Here is a 16242-nt window from a genome sequence, read left to right as displayed (position 1 = left end):
AGTGACAAAGGCAAAAAGCTTTGTGCATTGTCACTCTTTTGTCACTCTGCAACTTACTGTCCTGCAACTTACTGCCGTCTGTTCAGATTTATACCCATGGGTAAAATTACACAAGTCTAAAATGCCTTGTGCAAGCTTTTCCTGGTGCCACGTGCCCTAGATTTAGCAGTTCATGTGCTCTCTGATTGCTTCAGTGCACATCCTTCTCCTCTTTGTCCTAATTTTTTTACAGCCGCCTCACACAACTGACCTGGCCACAGTATGCTACACAAGTGGTACAACGGGAAACCCTAAGGGAGTCATGCTGACCCACCTGAACATCATCTCGGATCTGTCTGCTGTGATGCGCCAAATGGTGTGTCTTCTATTTGTTCGGTGCTTGGATGTCTCACTTTAAAGGAGTACTGATGTAATACATTTTTTATTCTTCAATTTCGTTTGTGTTAAATGAAGCTCGCAGGCCTCTAAACCTTAGAAAAATTACTGGCAAATCTCACAGTGGCCTGAACAATTTAATATAATAGCTTTTCTACTGCCACTTTCGGTCTCGTTTCCCAGGAGGTGACAGTGTCGTGACACCATGACCAAAAAGTGATCCCTTTGGGAGTAGGACATCGCAACATTTTTGACACTTGCTCTGGCTCGCTCAGTCCTCTGCTACGTTGCTACATCGCGCCTCATGAGTAGCAGTGTTAGGAGGCAATTGAGCAAGCTGGAGCGAGTGCCAAAACGTTGTGACGTCCTGCTCCCACGTGTCCACCTTCTGCGTCACGACGTCGCAACACAACCTCCTCCTATAAAATCAGACTGAAACTGACTGTAGAAAGGCTATTATGTTAAATTATTTAGGGCACTGTAAGATTTGCAAGTAATTTTTGTAGGGTTTAGAGGTCTATGACCTTCATTTAACACAAAAGATGAAGAGTTGAAAATATGATGTCTAGTACACTTCTGACTTCAGTCAGTAGATGTTGAATGCAAGAATGCATTCATGTCTTCTGTCCAGCACTACATTAACATTCTTATGCTATATGAAAGAAGCTTGCAAAGCAGTCTCACTGATGCTGTAAACAATTTGCGGTGAACAATGATGTGAACCTATTTATTAAGTGTGGGCTTCACAGAATTGTTGCAGGCTAAGCAGGAAGCAGTAGAGCACCCAGGATCTCTGCCAGGGGGGGGGGTTGACAGTTTGCCAATATCATCTAAACGGCACTAATTTCAATTTCTTCACAGAAAATTGTAAAAAAAATGCACTTTTTGCGAGTGTGCAGACGATTGCGCGTCTTACATCTTAGTTGCAGTACTCAAATGTGCAAGGAAAGAAAAGGGGTTAGGGGGGTTAAGTCGGCCTCAGGGGGGGGGGGGGGGTTACAACCTCCGACCTCCCCCCCCTGTCAGTGTGCCACTGGCAGGAAGGTCTAGTTAAGTGATCTGTCATATTTGCTTTCATATAGTTAGCTTAGCGGCAGAATAAAAATTGGATTAGAAATGTGTGGACTTCACATAGTTCCCTGCTGTAGTATTGATTTCACCTTTTTCTTTAGTGCTTTTTTTTCTTTTAACCACATTTTGACAAATTGGCTAGCAGATTCCAGCTCTTCAGGTGGACTACTTCAGGTAGACATGACTTGGCCAACAAATTTATCTGTGGTTTGCTAATTAATAAAGTTTCACTAATCATAATTATTATTCACTTTGGGGCACATGTTGCAGTTGCAGAAACTGAATTGTATCCACTTAGCAAAATATATCCACAAAATCTTGCAAAACATGCATTCACATTTCAGTTAGTTTGTTCTCACATTGTACGAGGGAGGTTTTGTAAAGTTGAGTGGAATGCTAATGTATATTGTTACACATTTAGGGGACTGGTATCTGGAAACTGGTGCAATAGTTCTGAAATAAAATGGTCTGTTTTGAATGGTGGCTTTTCACAGTAGTAATCAATTCAGTTGTTCCATTCTTCCTATATATGCAAGGAAACTTCTCAAACAGATTGTAATTTAATTTGTCGATCTTTTATTTATTGTATATTGTTTTCTTTATTACAGGGGGATATTGCTCCTAATGGTGATGATGTGATGTTGTCATTTCTTCCCTTGGCCCACATGCTTGAAAGGTGTTGTGAGGCAAGTATTTAAAGTGGAGAGATGTGCGGATAATTTTCAGGCATGCTGTTGATTTGACACTACTTTGACCACATTTCTCTGCAACCAACTTAATATTGTGCAAACTCTACTCAGGTTAATTTAACCAACTCGCTACTTGCCCTAGGATCGGAGAGAAAGGAAGCCTAAACTTATCAGTTATTGTTAATATTCTGATCTATAGCTACAGCTTTTATGAATTCATTTAGAATGAACCTTTTGTTCTAAATTCAGTCACCGTGTTTGAGCTAGTATGAATTGAACAAATTCGATAAGCTAGTGAGTGTTGCTGAACTTCACGATGCTTATTCACACAGAAACTGGGCAGGAGTTCATGAAAGAACTAGTAAGAAAAGTTAACACGAAGAGTGAAACGATCTGAGGTTTGCTTATTGTTGCTGGACACATTGACATAGGTTTTTGGTTTTCCAAAGACGGGCTTTTCAGACTAATGTGTCATTTTTATCTTTAATTTCTTTTCTTCATTTGTCAAAACAAAGCCTAAGCTCTGTTCAGTTGTAAACACACAGCGAGCGAATACATATTTAATTGCTGAAAATAATGCTGTTGTTTCCAGCAAATTCAGTTTAAAAGAGAGCGGAAAAAAAGTACCGGCTGGGGCGAGCATGTTGTAGCAAGCCTGTTTCACCTTAGACTGCAACATAATGGACACACCTTACCATTCCAATAATTTTCTGCATTAAGTGAAAAGGGAAATTGCACTGCATGAAACTTTGTATGAAATTTTCATTTCTTTTTTGTTTGCATTTGCCTGTGATGCAATACATGTGATGGCATCCTGCCAAGTTTACGACTCTAGAACTGGGCTGGGTTGCTGCTTAGGCCTGACAGAAATTCCCAAATGCCCCTATATGTAGACAGAAATAGTGCTATTTGACAATGAACCAACTAACAAATATTTAGCACATATAGGCCTTTTCACAGTGCTGGAGACACCTGCTTTTTCGGATTTAGCAGCCACATATGCAAGTGTCACGCATCTACTCCTTTCTGCTTTTCATTGCAAGAAATAACGCTTGGGCCCCCTTGGCTTATTGCCAGGGTCTCATTGGGCAACTGTAAAATTGAGAGGCACGTGTGTCCGCTATCAGCTTCCAGGTATACATCTTAGATTGGGCAATTTGTGTGAAAACAGGTAGAGGATTGCATTGTATCAAGCAGAATGCTTTGTTGAGCAACTTGGACTAGCTCAATAATCTGCACAGGTGAATGTGTTCACTAAGGTCTCTGTAGGCCACATTTCGATGGGGGCGAAATGCGAAAACACCCATGTACTTAGATTTAGGTGCACGTTAAAGAACCCCAGGTGGTCCAAATTTCCGGAGTCCCCCACTACGGCGTGCCTCATAATCAGATCGTGGTTTTGGCACGTAAAACCCCATAATTTAATTTAATGTTAATGTAGTTTAAAAAATTTGTATCAGGCTGTTCGACTGTAACTGTGTGCCAAAAACATTTGTTGTCCATACAATACAAAAAAATTATGGCTGTAAATTTTATAGAAATACAAATTTTCATGCATGGATGTGATATAAAATGTGACAAATACACAAGTTCAATACATCTGAGGTACACATTTTTATAGTGAAACACACATGAGACTGGGAAGACTGTGGAAGAATTCTTATCTCACAAAGCTGTCACAAACTCAACAAAAAGTCTTAATAAATTTAAATTTGCTATGCATTTATGCACTTGTGTACCCTGAGAGTAACCTTGGGACACCCATATCATGTTACTCATTTTGTACTTGCTGAAATGTATGACATTAATGTTATAAAATGTTTAAATCTTGTTTGAAAGTTAGAACTACGTGTAGGGATAGCTTTATTAGCCCTTTAGTGTTCCGTTTCCTGCATATAAGGTGTTAGATTAGTTAGTGATTAGGCTTTATACAACATAATTAATGATGGACAGCGGTAGATACCTGATGCATTCCTGCGATGATGGCTCACATTTGTGGTGTGCTCTGCTTCAAGGCATGAAGTTGTTGATTAAGTTCTTGGCTGTTGTGGCTGCAATCTAGTGAAGTGCAACACAATAAAAAGGTATCTGATGCACATTGAAAAACTGCGGACACCAGAATTGATCCAGAGCACTCCACTGTAGCATCTGTCAGGATTGCATCCCAATGTCATTCAGCCCAATCCTTTAGGGAAGCGTTCATAAATGCTTGTGGACATAGATTTAGATTCACATCATAAAAAAAACCTAGGTAGTTGCATTAATCCAGAATCCTACACTGCAGTGGTCCTTTTGTGACATCTCAAAGTTGACTTCAGGGCACATCAACAATTATTGCTGTGGCATCTCTTGCATCCTAGGTTTTTAGGTAAAATCTCATGTATTATTTCTGGTACAGCCTTTGCATTTATGATTACTGTGCAAGGCCCTGCCCTTGGTCACTTCTTGATATTTTTTTTTTCTCTTTTTAAGAATGTACAATATCCGTTTCATTGCTGTGATTAAAAATTGATGCCAGAGAATTTTTAAACTTTCGTTAAAGCAAAGCTCAATTTTTTGTGCTTCTGTGGCTGCTAGTTGACAGCTTCAAATTCAGTGGAATTTGTTTCAACCTGTTTGCACATGCACCAGGAAAGTTGAAATGCATTTCAAGGAGCATATTTTTTAATGAGAATTTCATTGCTGACTTATGTTCACCTGTATGCCATACACTACCTGCCCAGATGGCAATCTACATGATTGGTGGCAAAGTTGGCTTCTTCAGCGGTGATATCAAGGAGCTTGGCGAAGACATGAAGGCCCTGCGCCCGACAATCAGTCCCACAGTACCCCGCCTGCTGAACAGAATTCATGATAAGGTGTGTTGTTGGCTTTATGACTTGCATTCTGCTACCAGGTTAGTGTCTTGTGTGCCCCTTGCTAAATATGCATGTACATTTTCTCTCTAAGCCTATGCATCCATGGCACATACAAGAAATCTGCAGCTTACTTGTAGAACATGTTGGACAGTGCAGAAATCTCTTTATTCCCGTAGGTGATCTCTGCCTGCAGTGGCAGTTTCATCAAACGTACACTGTTGAACATGGCCCTCAAGAGCAAAGAGGCTGAGCTCCAGAAGTAAGTGATGTTGTGCTTTACAGCTATTGTGGCAGTATTGTATGCTGTGGTTAAAAATATTTTATCAGGCATGTGGAACAGCATTAAATTGAACATAGATATCATGACATATATGTATACGGTGTGTTTGGCATGCCAGTATAGCCAACAAGTTTATAGCCATCTCAAAAAAAGCCAAAATGAGCATTTCGGACACTTTCAGAAATAAAGCTGAACAGGCAGAAACACCTGGAAAATTTGCTTTAAAAGGTCTGTGCCCCTCTTGCTAACCAATGCTCTGTGCTCCAAGCCAGGGGTTCCCAAACTGGGTTCTGCTGAGCCCAGGGGTTACGCGACCAGCCAAAAAGAATCTGAGCCAATCCCCCCTTTGGTAGATGTTTACATTAATTTGAATCTAACAATTCAAATAACCACATCCACACTTGGGTAGTCCTTGCGAGAAAGACCACCGTGGCAATGGCGTTCATGACTCTCCGCTGTGCAATTCGTGGACCCTCAGTGTTCGCGCCGAACGCTTCTCATTTGTGCTCACAGGGTGGTCTGAATGAGAATGGACTTGTATTTCCTGCAAGCTGGAAAAAACTTTCAAATCTAGCGGCCTGTCAACTTGGATTGTTGTCAGCGTACGACAGTGGCTGTCGGCGTATTGTAAGGACATGCAGGGCACATCTGCAATAAATGCACTCTGTTGTCGTCATGGAGCAGTTTTCATTAATATAGGCCGGTTCAATTCTGCACTGCGTTCATTTCTGCTTTGTCCAGAATAAAAACTTGGAACAACCACCTTGAGCGCATCGCGCTCCCATGTGGCCGGGAGGTGCGGGCATTTAGGGTGACCATTGCGATGGGTATGTGTATTGATGACCATTCCACAGCACAAATAACTTTCAATATTTGTGCACACAAGCTAAATAAATAAGTAAACTTTGTGCACACAAGCTAAATAAATAAGTAAACTTTGTGCGTCCTACACTTCGTTTGTGCCAAGACTCACTTTATGGTGCACAGTAAATAGAGGCGGTAGTCGTATTGCTGGCATGCGCTGTATTAAGGAGCGTGGAGCAGTGCAGGGGAAGAAAATGAATTTGGGTGTTATTGTACGATCGGGAGTTCCCCAGTTAAGCATGATGGCCTTCGAGATCAAAGATAACGTGCTGAACCATAAATATTGGAGACTCCAAGCTCGCATCTCAAGTGGCATTTGGTCTGAACACTCTGTTCATGTAACTCTGTTTGGGTAACTGCGGCACTCGGGAAGGCAGGTGTGGCGTCAAGGCCAGAAAGTTTGGGAGCCTCTGCTCTAAGCATATGCGTTCATGACACATCAACACTGCGGCTGATGTGTAGAGGATTTTTGATAGTGGAGAAGTCTATTTATTCCCAAACGTTGATCTTTCTGAAGGGGCAGCTTCATCAAAAATTTTTTCTGTTCTCTGCCTTGCCAATGAAATATGAGCTTTTAAACGAGTATCCTTTTTGTCTACCATAAAGCAACTAGGTGAAGCAACTTACGGAAGCAAAATGCATCAAAAGCAGTTTTAACAATGCAGCACAAACAAGTTCAAGCCTTCCCCACAAATGTGGCTTCAAAAATTCTTAGTTTACTTGAGGGGAAGAAAATTGGCTCAGTTACAAATTTCTTTCAACATCTTTCTTCAGTTTTATGTATGGGAAGTGTGTGAAATGCAAAAATTTAATTTGTATATCAATGTGAAATGTAGTCAAATTATAATTGCTCTTGATATTCCTATGCTATGCTTTGGGATTTCTTTGATAATGGCTGTCACTAGTGGCAATCATTATGCTGAACCGCCTTCTTGAGTACATGTTTGTTAGTTCTTTGTACTGATTAGTCTAACTTTGTCAAATACTAGCTGTGGGCATGGTGACTTAGGCCACCCTATCACTGGGTAATTGCTCATATTTGGAGCAGTGCGACAGGATTTCACATGCAAGCTTTTCAAAAGGCTTCAAAACCATGCTTCTTCAGAGCATTTTGGGTTTCAATGGGGTGGTGCAAAATTGGTATCTTGTGGTTGCTGATGGAATTAATGGGATTATTGTACCTATGGATTGAGGATGTAGTACCGGATCTTCAACATTAAGATCTCCACCCCATGCTGACAACTTACTTTTTTTTTTATGCGAATGGCACTGCAGACAGCATGAGGCAGCAGTAATATATCTTCTCAGTTATGCTGTCACTGGGTTAAATGTGTCAAAACAGTCGCAGTGTGCACTTATTTCATACGTGGTCAGAGCTGGGAGAAACACTCCTATCTAACAAACGTACAACTTATTTATTACTACTATGAGCCTGTTTCTTCCAAAGCTGCTAGGGGACTTGATGAAAATGTTTTTATTTTCGATGCTGTAATTCTCGCTGCAGAAATTGTATATGGATATGTACTACACTACAAGGTTTTCATTGCTCTTGGGTGTGCAAAGTTGGAATAAATGCAACGTCTGTATGCAGCATGAAATTTCTTTGATTTTCACAGAATCAATCGCAAGACCTGTGTTGTATAACTTGCAGTATACATAACTGTGTAATACTGTAATTAGTATATTAGCCGTGCCTTGAGTTTAACAGGCTGTTAGACTTATTTGCAGTGTGTTACGACTACATTGTTTCCTTAGACGACAAAAAAAAAAATTCTTTTTTTTTGTACATTCACAGTTTTGTTGTGCGACGAAACAGCCTATGGGATAAGCTGATCTTCAAGTCTGTCCATGAAAGCATGGGAGGCCGCCTTCGGCTCATGGTGGTCGGCTCTGCGCCGCTGGCACCAAGTGTCATAACATTTGTTCGATGTGCTTTGGGCTGTGTGGTAAGTGTGTACCCAAAATACTATTTAGCTTGCTGTTTTGAACTGACCTGTGGGTAGCTTAAGCTTATTACTCATAACTTCGGTTTAGCTTTTAGGACATTCATGTGTATTGAATCCAACCTGCAGTTTGTGATTTACACTGAATTTTAGATAACTAGGTCTTTCATGACATCAGTTTGTCCCTAACGTTTGGACTGCTTTCTGTAATCACTGTCTCAATTTTTTGCTGTTGTCATTCTCATGTGTTAAGTTTAGTTGCCATGGAAGCAGTGACGTTCAGCTGAAATAGACATTTTTTGTTCATAGTTGCTTGTGAAAATACCAATTGCTGTTGTCATTCTCATGTGTTTAGTTGCCACGGAAGCAGTGACATTCAGCTGAAATAGACATTTTTTGTTCATAGTTGCTTGTGAAAATACCAATTATTTAGACATTTCTGGTTGTCCCTTCATTTTAGATTGTGGAAGGCTATGGTCAGACTGAGTGTACTGCACCTTGCACTCTCACATTTCCTGGTGACTACAATGCGGGTAAGGGAACATAACATACAATCTGCTTAAACAGGCCTTGCAACAGCTTTTATGATGTGAAATGTGACATGAATGAGAATCGTGTTGCGAGTTTTTTAATGTGCTTGTATGAATGGAGTTATTGGCACTCAAATGCTGCCGCTGCCATGCCCTCTCAGCCTTTTCTCATTTGTCATTCCACTGTACTCGAGGCTTTGTTTCTATGCTCTGCCCGCCATCGTTCAGTGTTTGATGAAAGCCCACCTGGTAAGGGAGGAACATAATTTAAGGGAAAGATGCACTTGTCAACTAAAACAATAAAATGAAATATATTCGGACTTATTGGAGCCCATAGGGGGTTCCTTGTTCGCAATGTCAATGAGAAGCTGCGGCTTGTATACAAAGCATATGGCACAGTGATCATGGGAAAATTACCTTATGTCTGATCTATTATAGTCCAGTGTTCAAAAGGAGCCCATAAGAATTTGTATTTTATTCATTATTTTATTTAATGAGTGAATGTTTCATTTCAATTTCTACCCGTCATCATGCTGAGCTTGGCATATTGGGGGGTGTGACCCTCTATCACACCTCCCAATCTCGGAGACTATAGTATCGTGCAGTGGTGTCATTCCCTGCCTCCAGATAGAGCCACCATCTTATCAGCGATAAGGTTTTTCTGTTTTAGCTTCTGCTGGAGGCACGGCTTAGCCATGACATGTAAGGAAGTCTTGCAATTTGCCAGTGTATTCCAAGTGCATAGGAATATACATAGAAAGTGATGGGCATTTCAGGAAGTTGAAGGGAAAAGCAGGTGGTCTCGAACAAAATACAGGCTTCCTGCGGCAAGTCCAAGAATATTTGGCCGAGATGTTCTTGACTACATTATATACATAATACACATAAGAGATGTTGTAAGCTTTTTGTATATTTTATTTTATGAACTTAAGTAAGCATTGCCTTTGTCGATGGCTTGTTTGGAAAGTTAACTATGTTTATTAAACACAGGTCATGTGGGGCCTCCCATTGGAGCTTGCAATGTGAAACTAGTGGATGTTCCTGACATGGAGTACTATGCAAGCAACAATGAAGGAGAGGTGAGAGCTTTCTGAGAGCACACTGCAGTGCCAACAGCTTAGCCCCTGTTGGTACTGCATCTCTAATTGTTTGTGCCATGGTAACACCTCACATTCGCAAGAACTATAGAACATAATACATTAAAACCTTGTTAATACGTAGTTCACAGGGAATGTGGATCAGGCACGCACGAAGTGATGTACTAATTAACTGACAATGGCAGATGAACGACTTTACTTACCGGCCAAATAGACATGTTAATTCTCACTCAAACACACACAGAGACAAGTTTTGCGAGCAGGTGTTGTCGTGACGACGACGACCACAATGGGGAAGCGCTAGAAGCTATGGGAGTAGAAAACACGTCATGGCTACCATGTTTTGACGTCGCTATCGATGGCGACTGCAGTCCGGGAAAGGTCTATGCGCCGCAATATCGCTATCTATGGTCTGTGCACACGAGATTACGCCGATTACACGCTTGTATGTGCCGAAAAATGAAGTAAATACTACGTACTGACCGTTTGGTATGTGTTAAGCAACTACGGCTTAAGGTCAGCTAATACATTAGTTTCAATGGCGACATGGCAGGGGATTCATCGCAACTATACTTAAACTGGAATTACTTATTAAGCGGGTGCTTATTAACAAGGTTTAACTGTAATGTTTAAATTATGTTGCCTACATTTTTCGACTTCGCTTGTTCAATCTGTGCTGCAAAATTGGTTCTATATGAAGTGGGCTTGAAAAAAAGCACTGGAAGATAGCTGTCTGGGTGTTTGCCACAGGTGCCAGCCTGTGGCCTTGTAGCCAGTTCTCTTCTTTCATATTTTTTTGACAGTAATGATTTATATGAGGCGAAATTCTGTAATGGCTGGTTGTTTCTATATACACTGCACATTGTGAAGCTATAGTAAACATGGTTTTCAGAGTTTCGCAATGAAACATGCTCAAAAATGTGAAATTCTCGGCCTGTTTTGGTTTGGTCTGTTTTACATGATGGGGGATAAAGACAGAAGAAATGATGCAAAACTAAATTTTCAGCTGTCAGAATTGGTTCATGTCTGAAAGGGTTCAGACATGAACTGCCAGATATGGGCAAACAGCACTGTTGTCTGTCTCTCATGTCGTGTTATTTTGTGGTTCCTGCTCAAGAAATGCAAGGGCTCATAATTTTTTTTTAACATTTCACCGTAATCTCTACTGCATTGTTCACAGATTTACGTACGTTGATTACGGTTTGGTGCACATTTTCAGATTAGTGATTAGAGTTGTTGCTAGGGGTGGTCGAAGTCGTAGTCATTTCATGAATTTGTTAATTTTTTTTGAGCAGATCAGTAGGGCTGAGTGGCTACTATAAAGCATCATTCTCTTTTATTTAGAAAGTGCTGCCTGTTGCTTCTGGACATGCTGCTCTAGTTCACCTTTACAATTTCTTACTTTGCAACAGCTTCTTATTTCTATTAGCAGTAACAGCACCCAAAATATCAGTTCTGTAAGCAGTCTGTGCACTATTTCTATGCCATAGGGCCAATTTAGGGACGGCAAGAAAAATCTGTGCAAGAAATTTGGTATGCTTAAAAGAATGTCCAATTAATTTTGGCTCCATGTTGTTAAATAAAACTTGTGTTGCAGTAAAGAAATCTCGCTATGCATGAGGAGCAGGTTGATGCTTTCCGGACAGATAGAGTTGAACATAAGCTGCTGCGTAACAAGCCTGTTTATTTTGTTAAGCCAGTAATAGCTTCCAATGTAGCATGTCTCCTGTTGCTGTTTGAAAGATATGTTGAATAGGCATGTGCGAATAGTGGATATTGAGTTCGAAGCGAGTGATGATTTAGGACGGAATATTTTCTAATTGAATATTGAATAGCTGTTGTGCAGAGAAGTGGCTGGAAACTAGTATGCATAGGAACTACTGCATAATTGAATTGGTGACTTGTTCTGTGGAAGAATGAAACCAAAATTTAATGCAGTAGAACTTGTTAACTAAATGTCGAATATACAAAGAGGTTAATGAATAGCAATGCATGATGCAACTAGCTTTATGCATGTAGGAAGTTAATGAGAACACAAAAGTAAAACGATCTACAAATTTTAAATGTTGACTACTATTACAATGACTAGAGGAAATGTAAACAGCAGATAGTGCTGTTCCAATGCTTTTAATCTGATTAGACGTCTTGGTTACACTTCTTCAACGTCTTGGTGTTCGTACTGTGACTGGAGACTGAGCGTGCACACAGGCTGCGCCATAATTACTGTCGCACTCTTTGATCGATAATTGTGCCTCTGCTTTTTTAACATTTCTCCAAATTGTTTCTTCCAACATTTCTTCAATCTTCTGCATTTTGACTGTGTTTTGTGGTAGTTTGTTTTTTTCGGAAAATGGCACACCCTAGATCACCTTGATCCGCAATCTCGTCAATGAGCGATAGGGTGCCAAAGTTTTAAAAGTTTACCTCAAGATTGTCTACTGGGCTCTCAAACGTGGCACACTTAAGGACGTGGCCTACAGTGGTTGTCCTGTCTCTGTGGCCACTTCTCACCTTAATAAAATTGTGATGAAGAGAATCCGATCCCAGCCATGCATCAGAAAGCTGGCTTTGGAGCTGAATATGTCAGCAACAACAATGAGAACAGCCATGCGAAGAAACTTCAAGGTGTTCCTCTATAAGTTCTAAAGAAGACATGAACTGATGAAGGTGCAGAGAAAGGGAAGATAGAAAAAAGTGCCGTCTGCTATTGGCACGGGCCGCGAATGGGAACACTTCGCAGCTGTCTTCACCGACGAGAAAATTCTCATTGTAGAGGACAGTCGCTACACTCGTAACCCTCATGGGCTTGCTTCAATGTCGAAGCTTGTTGATGCAGCCAGTGAAACAGGTTTTATAAACTCCTATCTGGTGTCTATCATAGTTTGAGCTGGTATAACCACCACCACCACTGGCCGCTTTCCTCTTGTTTTTGTAACAAGAGGCACAAGTATCGACTCTCGCACATACTTTGAAGATATTCTAGAGCAGATATTCTAGAGCTTCATTTGCTGCTCTTGTTCCTGACTTCTTTGTGTAGGCTATTCTTGAAAAGGAGGCCTGCGCCCATCAGCACACCAGTATGGTGCCCTGAAAGCATCACTGGAGTGAGCATGTAGAAAAAGTCTCCTTCGCGGGCCGCGATTAAAGTGTATCCAGAAAGTTTAAAGGCAGTGATCAAGGCCAGGAGCAAAGAAATTAAGTAAAATGTTTTGTATTGCATTCTTATATATTGGGTAAATGCTCTTTGACATATTTCTTGAGATTTTGTTATTCTCAACCAAAATATCAGGTATACGCCTTGTGACAGTATTTAGGGCGTACCCTTAGAACCCATTACAGTGCCCTTTTCTGCTCTTGGTATGCTTCACTGCATGGATATATTCTTCACCGCATAGCACAACTGTATTGTGGCAAAGCCTAATGTAGAAAGCCGATCAATACACTTTGAAAAGCCAGATATTAAAATATTTTTCGAAGAGAGTTTTGAATAGCACAGTATTTGAAACTACTATCCGGAAATTCAAATATTTGCACGACATTAATGTTGAGCTTTCATGTGTTGTGCATGTCCTCACATAGGCTCTGTTCTTTGAGGCCAAGAGATTCTGTGTGTACTGTATTCTGTCATCCACTAGCAGGTCTGTCCTTGTTGGGCATTGGGGAAAAAAAATTGCTTGAAAAATTTGAGCATATAATGTTGATGGCCTTTGTTATTTGGAGGCAATTTCATTAATTTCACATTTTTACCAGCAATTACTTTTATTTATGCCCTGTGTTCAGATTTGTGTGAAGGGACCAACAGTCTTCCAAGGCTACTTGAAGGACCCTGAGAAGACAGCAGAAGTGCTCGACAAAGACGGTTGGCTCCACACAGGTGACATTGGCAAGTGGCTGGATGTAAGTAGCAGATGTAAATGTAGTGATGTCATCAACTATCCATGTAGTTTACTTCACTTGCATGTACTGTCAGGATCGTCGCGAAAGACCAAAAAGGATAGCATGACTGTGCTTATAAGGTGTATGAATGCTTATTTGATTTTGTCAACTCTATCCGAATTCAGAAGCTTTTTCTTTAACAAGAGATTTACATTTTAAGGTATGCAATGAAACTTGTTTATCTCAAACTGATGTATTTTAAGCTATCTTCTACGTTAATCAGGAGTAATAAAAAAATTCAACGAATGTCATTCTAATCAACAAAAGGTTGCAGTATTGCCAACAGTGCAAAACAGTTACGGTGATTGTTAGTGCATTGATTTATGGAGTAACCATGAAAGTGTTGTAAATATTTCCAGCATTGCACAAACCTTGCATCCTAGACAACCACAGTCTTCTCCTGCTCTTTCCTTTCCTGTGTTTCCCTTCGTTCCATTAGCTTTCACTTGCCATCATTTACCTGTCTGGTGGTTTATTATTGTTTTGTGCACCATAGTGCACACCTAAATAGCATCTTTATAAGCCATTGCTGCTTTTGGGATTTGAACTTCTTCGATGTTCTCGTGATGCAATTGTTGAAATAATTTTTTTTTAATTTATGGTTATTGGGTTTGGAAACAGAAGCATACAGACAGACAGGAAGAAAAGTAAAGGAGCACAGTGCCTGCCTGTTCTTTAAGGAGGGGATAGAAACATAGAAAAGTATGAAAGGAAGGCAAGAGGGAAGAAAAAAACAATGGCACATCACAAAGACTATAGGAAAGCTATGGCAAAGAATAGAGCATGGCACTAGGAACAGAAAAATGGAAAAGGTCAGATTTGAAACCAATTGGGCTGCCTTTTTTCCTTTTTAACCTTTAAATCAGACCACAGTATTGATTGGGATGTGGTGCCTGCAATACCGTTGAGCCTCATTATAATAAAGTTGCATTCAACATAAAAGCACCTTCGTTATGTCCGATATTTGTTATAAGCATACGAGGCGGGTTTTTTATTGTTCAACAGAATTTTAAAAAATCGCATGGGGCAAGTAGTACAATTCTACTTCTTCAGCTAGATTAATCTAACTCTTGGAGGCAGATATTTTTTGCTTGAGAAATCGAAATGAAAGTTCGGCAAAATTTTGCTTATAAAATTTTTAGGTAATTACGTTACAGCACATATTGCAATTCACACATTGTAGCCGGTGACTTGGAAAGTCATCCATTTAGAACGAAAGACACCGATTTCGAAATATGCGTTCCCAAAGGTTGCGATGAAATGAGTGTCCCAGTAATTTTTGAGCTTCAGTTCATAAAAAGGTGTTTTGTTAAAAAAGTAAGTAGAACAACAGTCCTTTTTTGCCACAAGTTTGACTCCACCTATCTTAAAACTGGTGGAAGTTCCAAATTTGTTAATGTGGAGTGGATGTGCCTAGTGAAATCACTGGCTTCAATTCATGTATTCCAATAAATGCGCTAGAGCAGTTTAAAATGTTGGTTTGTGAAATTTTCTGAATTAGTCAAATATGCATTTGATTTCCAATATAAGTAATGTCTGCCTCTTTTTCGTAGTCAAGCTCAATAAGTAGATTCGTGCTATATGCCACAGGCGATGTTTAAAAATTCAGTTAACGTAAAAAAAAGCCACCCTGTGTATTCCTTGTATGGGGATATTGGCAGGAAACATTTTAGATTTACCTCATTATATCCATGTTCTTTATATTGAGGTTTGACTGTATTGGTGCATGTGCACTAACTACAGTGTGGCACTCTTCTTTTGTTGCACCTTGGTAGCGCCAGTGGAGCCACAATGCAGTCATGGCTCCACTGGCACCCGCCAGGGTGGCTCAGTCAGCTAAGGCGTTACGCTGCTAAGCACGAGGTCGCGGGATCGAATCCCGGCCGCGGCGGCCGCATTTCGATGGAGGCGAAATGCAAAAACGCCCGTGTGCTTGCGTTGTAGCGCACGTTAAAGAACCCCAGGTGGTTAAAATTAACCCGGAGCCCTCCACTACGGCGTGCCTCATAATCAGAACTGGTTTTGGCACGTAAAACCCTAGAAAGAAGTGGCTCCACTGGCGTTACCATTGCGCTGCACATTGTGGCTCCACGGGCATTACCATTGCGCTGCACGGGCCCTCAGACAGATTGAGTTTGTGGAAACCACTGTCAGTTGCCCTTTGCTCCTTGAAGAGGCAGGACGTGTGTCAAAGGAGCTCCTGAACAACACTTTGCAATGTGGTGAACGTGGTTTAAATCATGGATCCGGAACCTGAAAGAGTGCGCGAAATGCCAAATGCATTTCTCTCACATTTAGTGCTGAATCGCCACTGAATTTTTTAGTGTTGTCCATTAGTTTTCCACATGGAACTGGAGTTCTCTCAAATTTTTCCTTGTATCAAGAAGCTCATGTCAAGATTACATGCAAGTCTCTAGACATGTTGAAGAGTCAGGGACTTGTAAATGCTGTTCAATCTTCGAATTAAGGGAATTAATCGCTGCCGTCTAAGGATTTTTTTTCCTTCGAGCAAATGCGTGTCGCTGTGAAGGGCAGAGATGCTGAAGGGTGAGACACTATGAAGGGTAGAGACGCTGTGTGTCGCTGTTTGCTCAAAATG

The 16242-nt window shown here is 40.6% G+C and overlaps 1 protein-coding gene across 26 annotated transcripts in view; it reads left to right on the top strand.

The window, feature by feature from the left end:
* LOC119436989 (long-chain-fatty-acid--CoA ligase 5) overlaps positions 1 to 16242 on the top strand; it is a 184140-nt gene that overhangs the window by 111803 nt on the left and 56095 nt on the right. Inside the window, exons 10-17 of one of the 26 annotated variants that reach the window (XM_049660150.1) lie at positions 233 to 355; positions 2055 to 2132; positions 4859 to 4993; positions 5170 to 5252; positions 7933 to 8083; positions 8541 to 8613; positions 9601 to 9689; positions 13488 to 13604. The exons of 18 other annotated variants lie outside the window; for them this stretch is intronic. In XM_049660150.1, coding sequence (XP_049516107.1) covers positions 233 to 355; positions 2055 to 2132; positions 4859 to 4993; positions 5170 to 5252; positions 7933 to 8083; positions 8541 to 8613; positions 9601 to 9689; positions 13488 to 13604 — 849 coding nt within the window. The remainder of the gene's footprint in view (positions 1 to 232; positions 356 to 2054; positions 2133 to 4858; positions 4994 to 5169; positions 5253 to 7932; positions 8084 to 8540; positions 8614 to 9600; positions 9690 to 13487; positions 13605 to 16242) is intronic. 7 more of the 26 variants (XM_049660162.1, XM_049660163.1, XM_049660164.1 and 4 more) reach the window with 7 other exon arrangements.

Source organism: Dermacentor silvarum, chromosome 1 (assembly GCF_013339745.2).
Source record: "Dermacentor silvarum isolate Dsil-2018 chromosome 1, BIME_Dsil_1.4, whole genome shotgun sequence".
NCBI lineage: Eukaryota > Metazoa > Arthropoda > Arachnida > Ixodida > Ixodidae > Dermacentor > Dermacentor silvarum.
The sequence above is the reverse complement of the archived record's forward strand: the minus strand, read 5'-3'. Positions and strand labels throughout refer to the sequence as shown.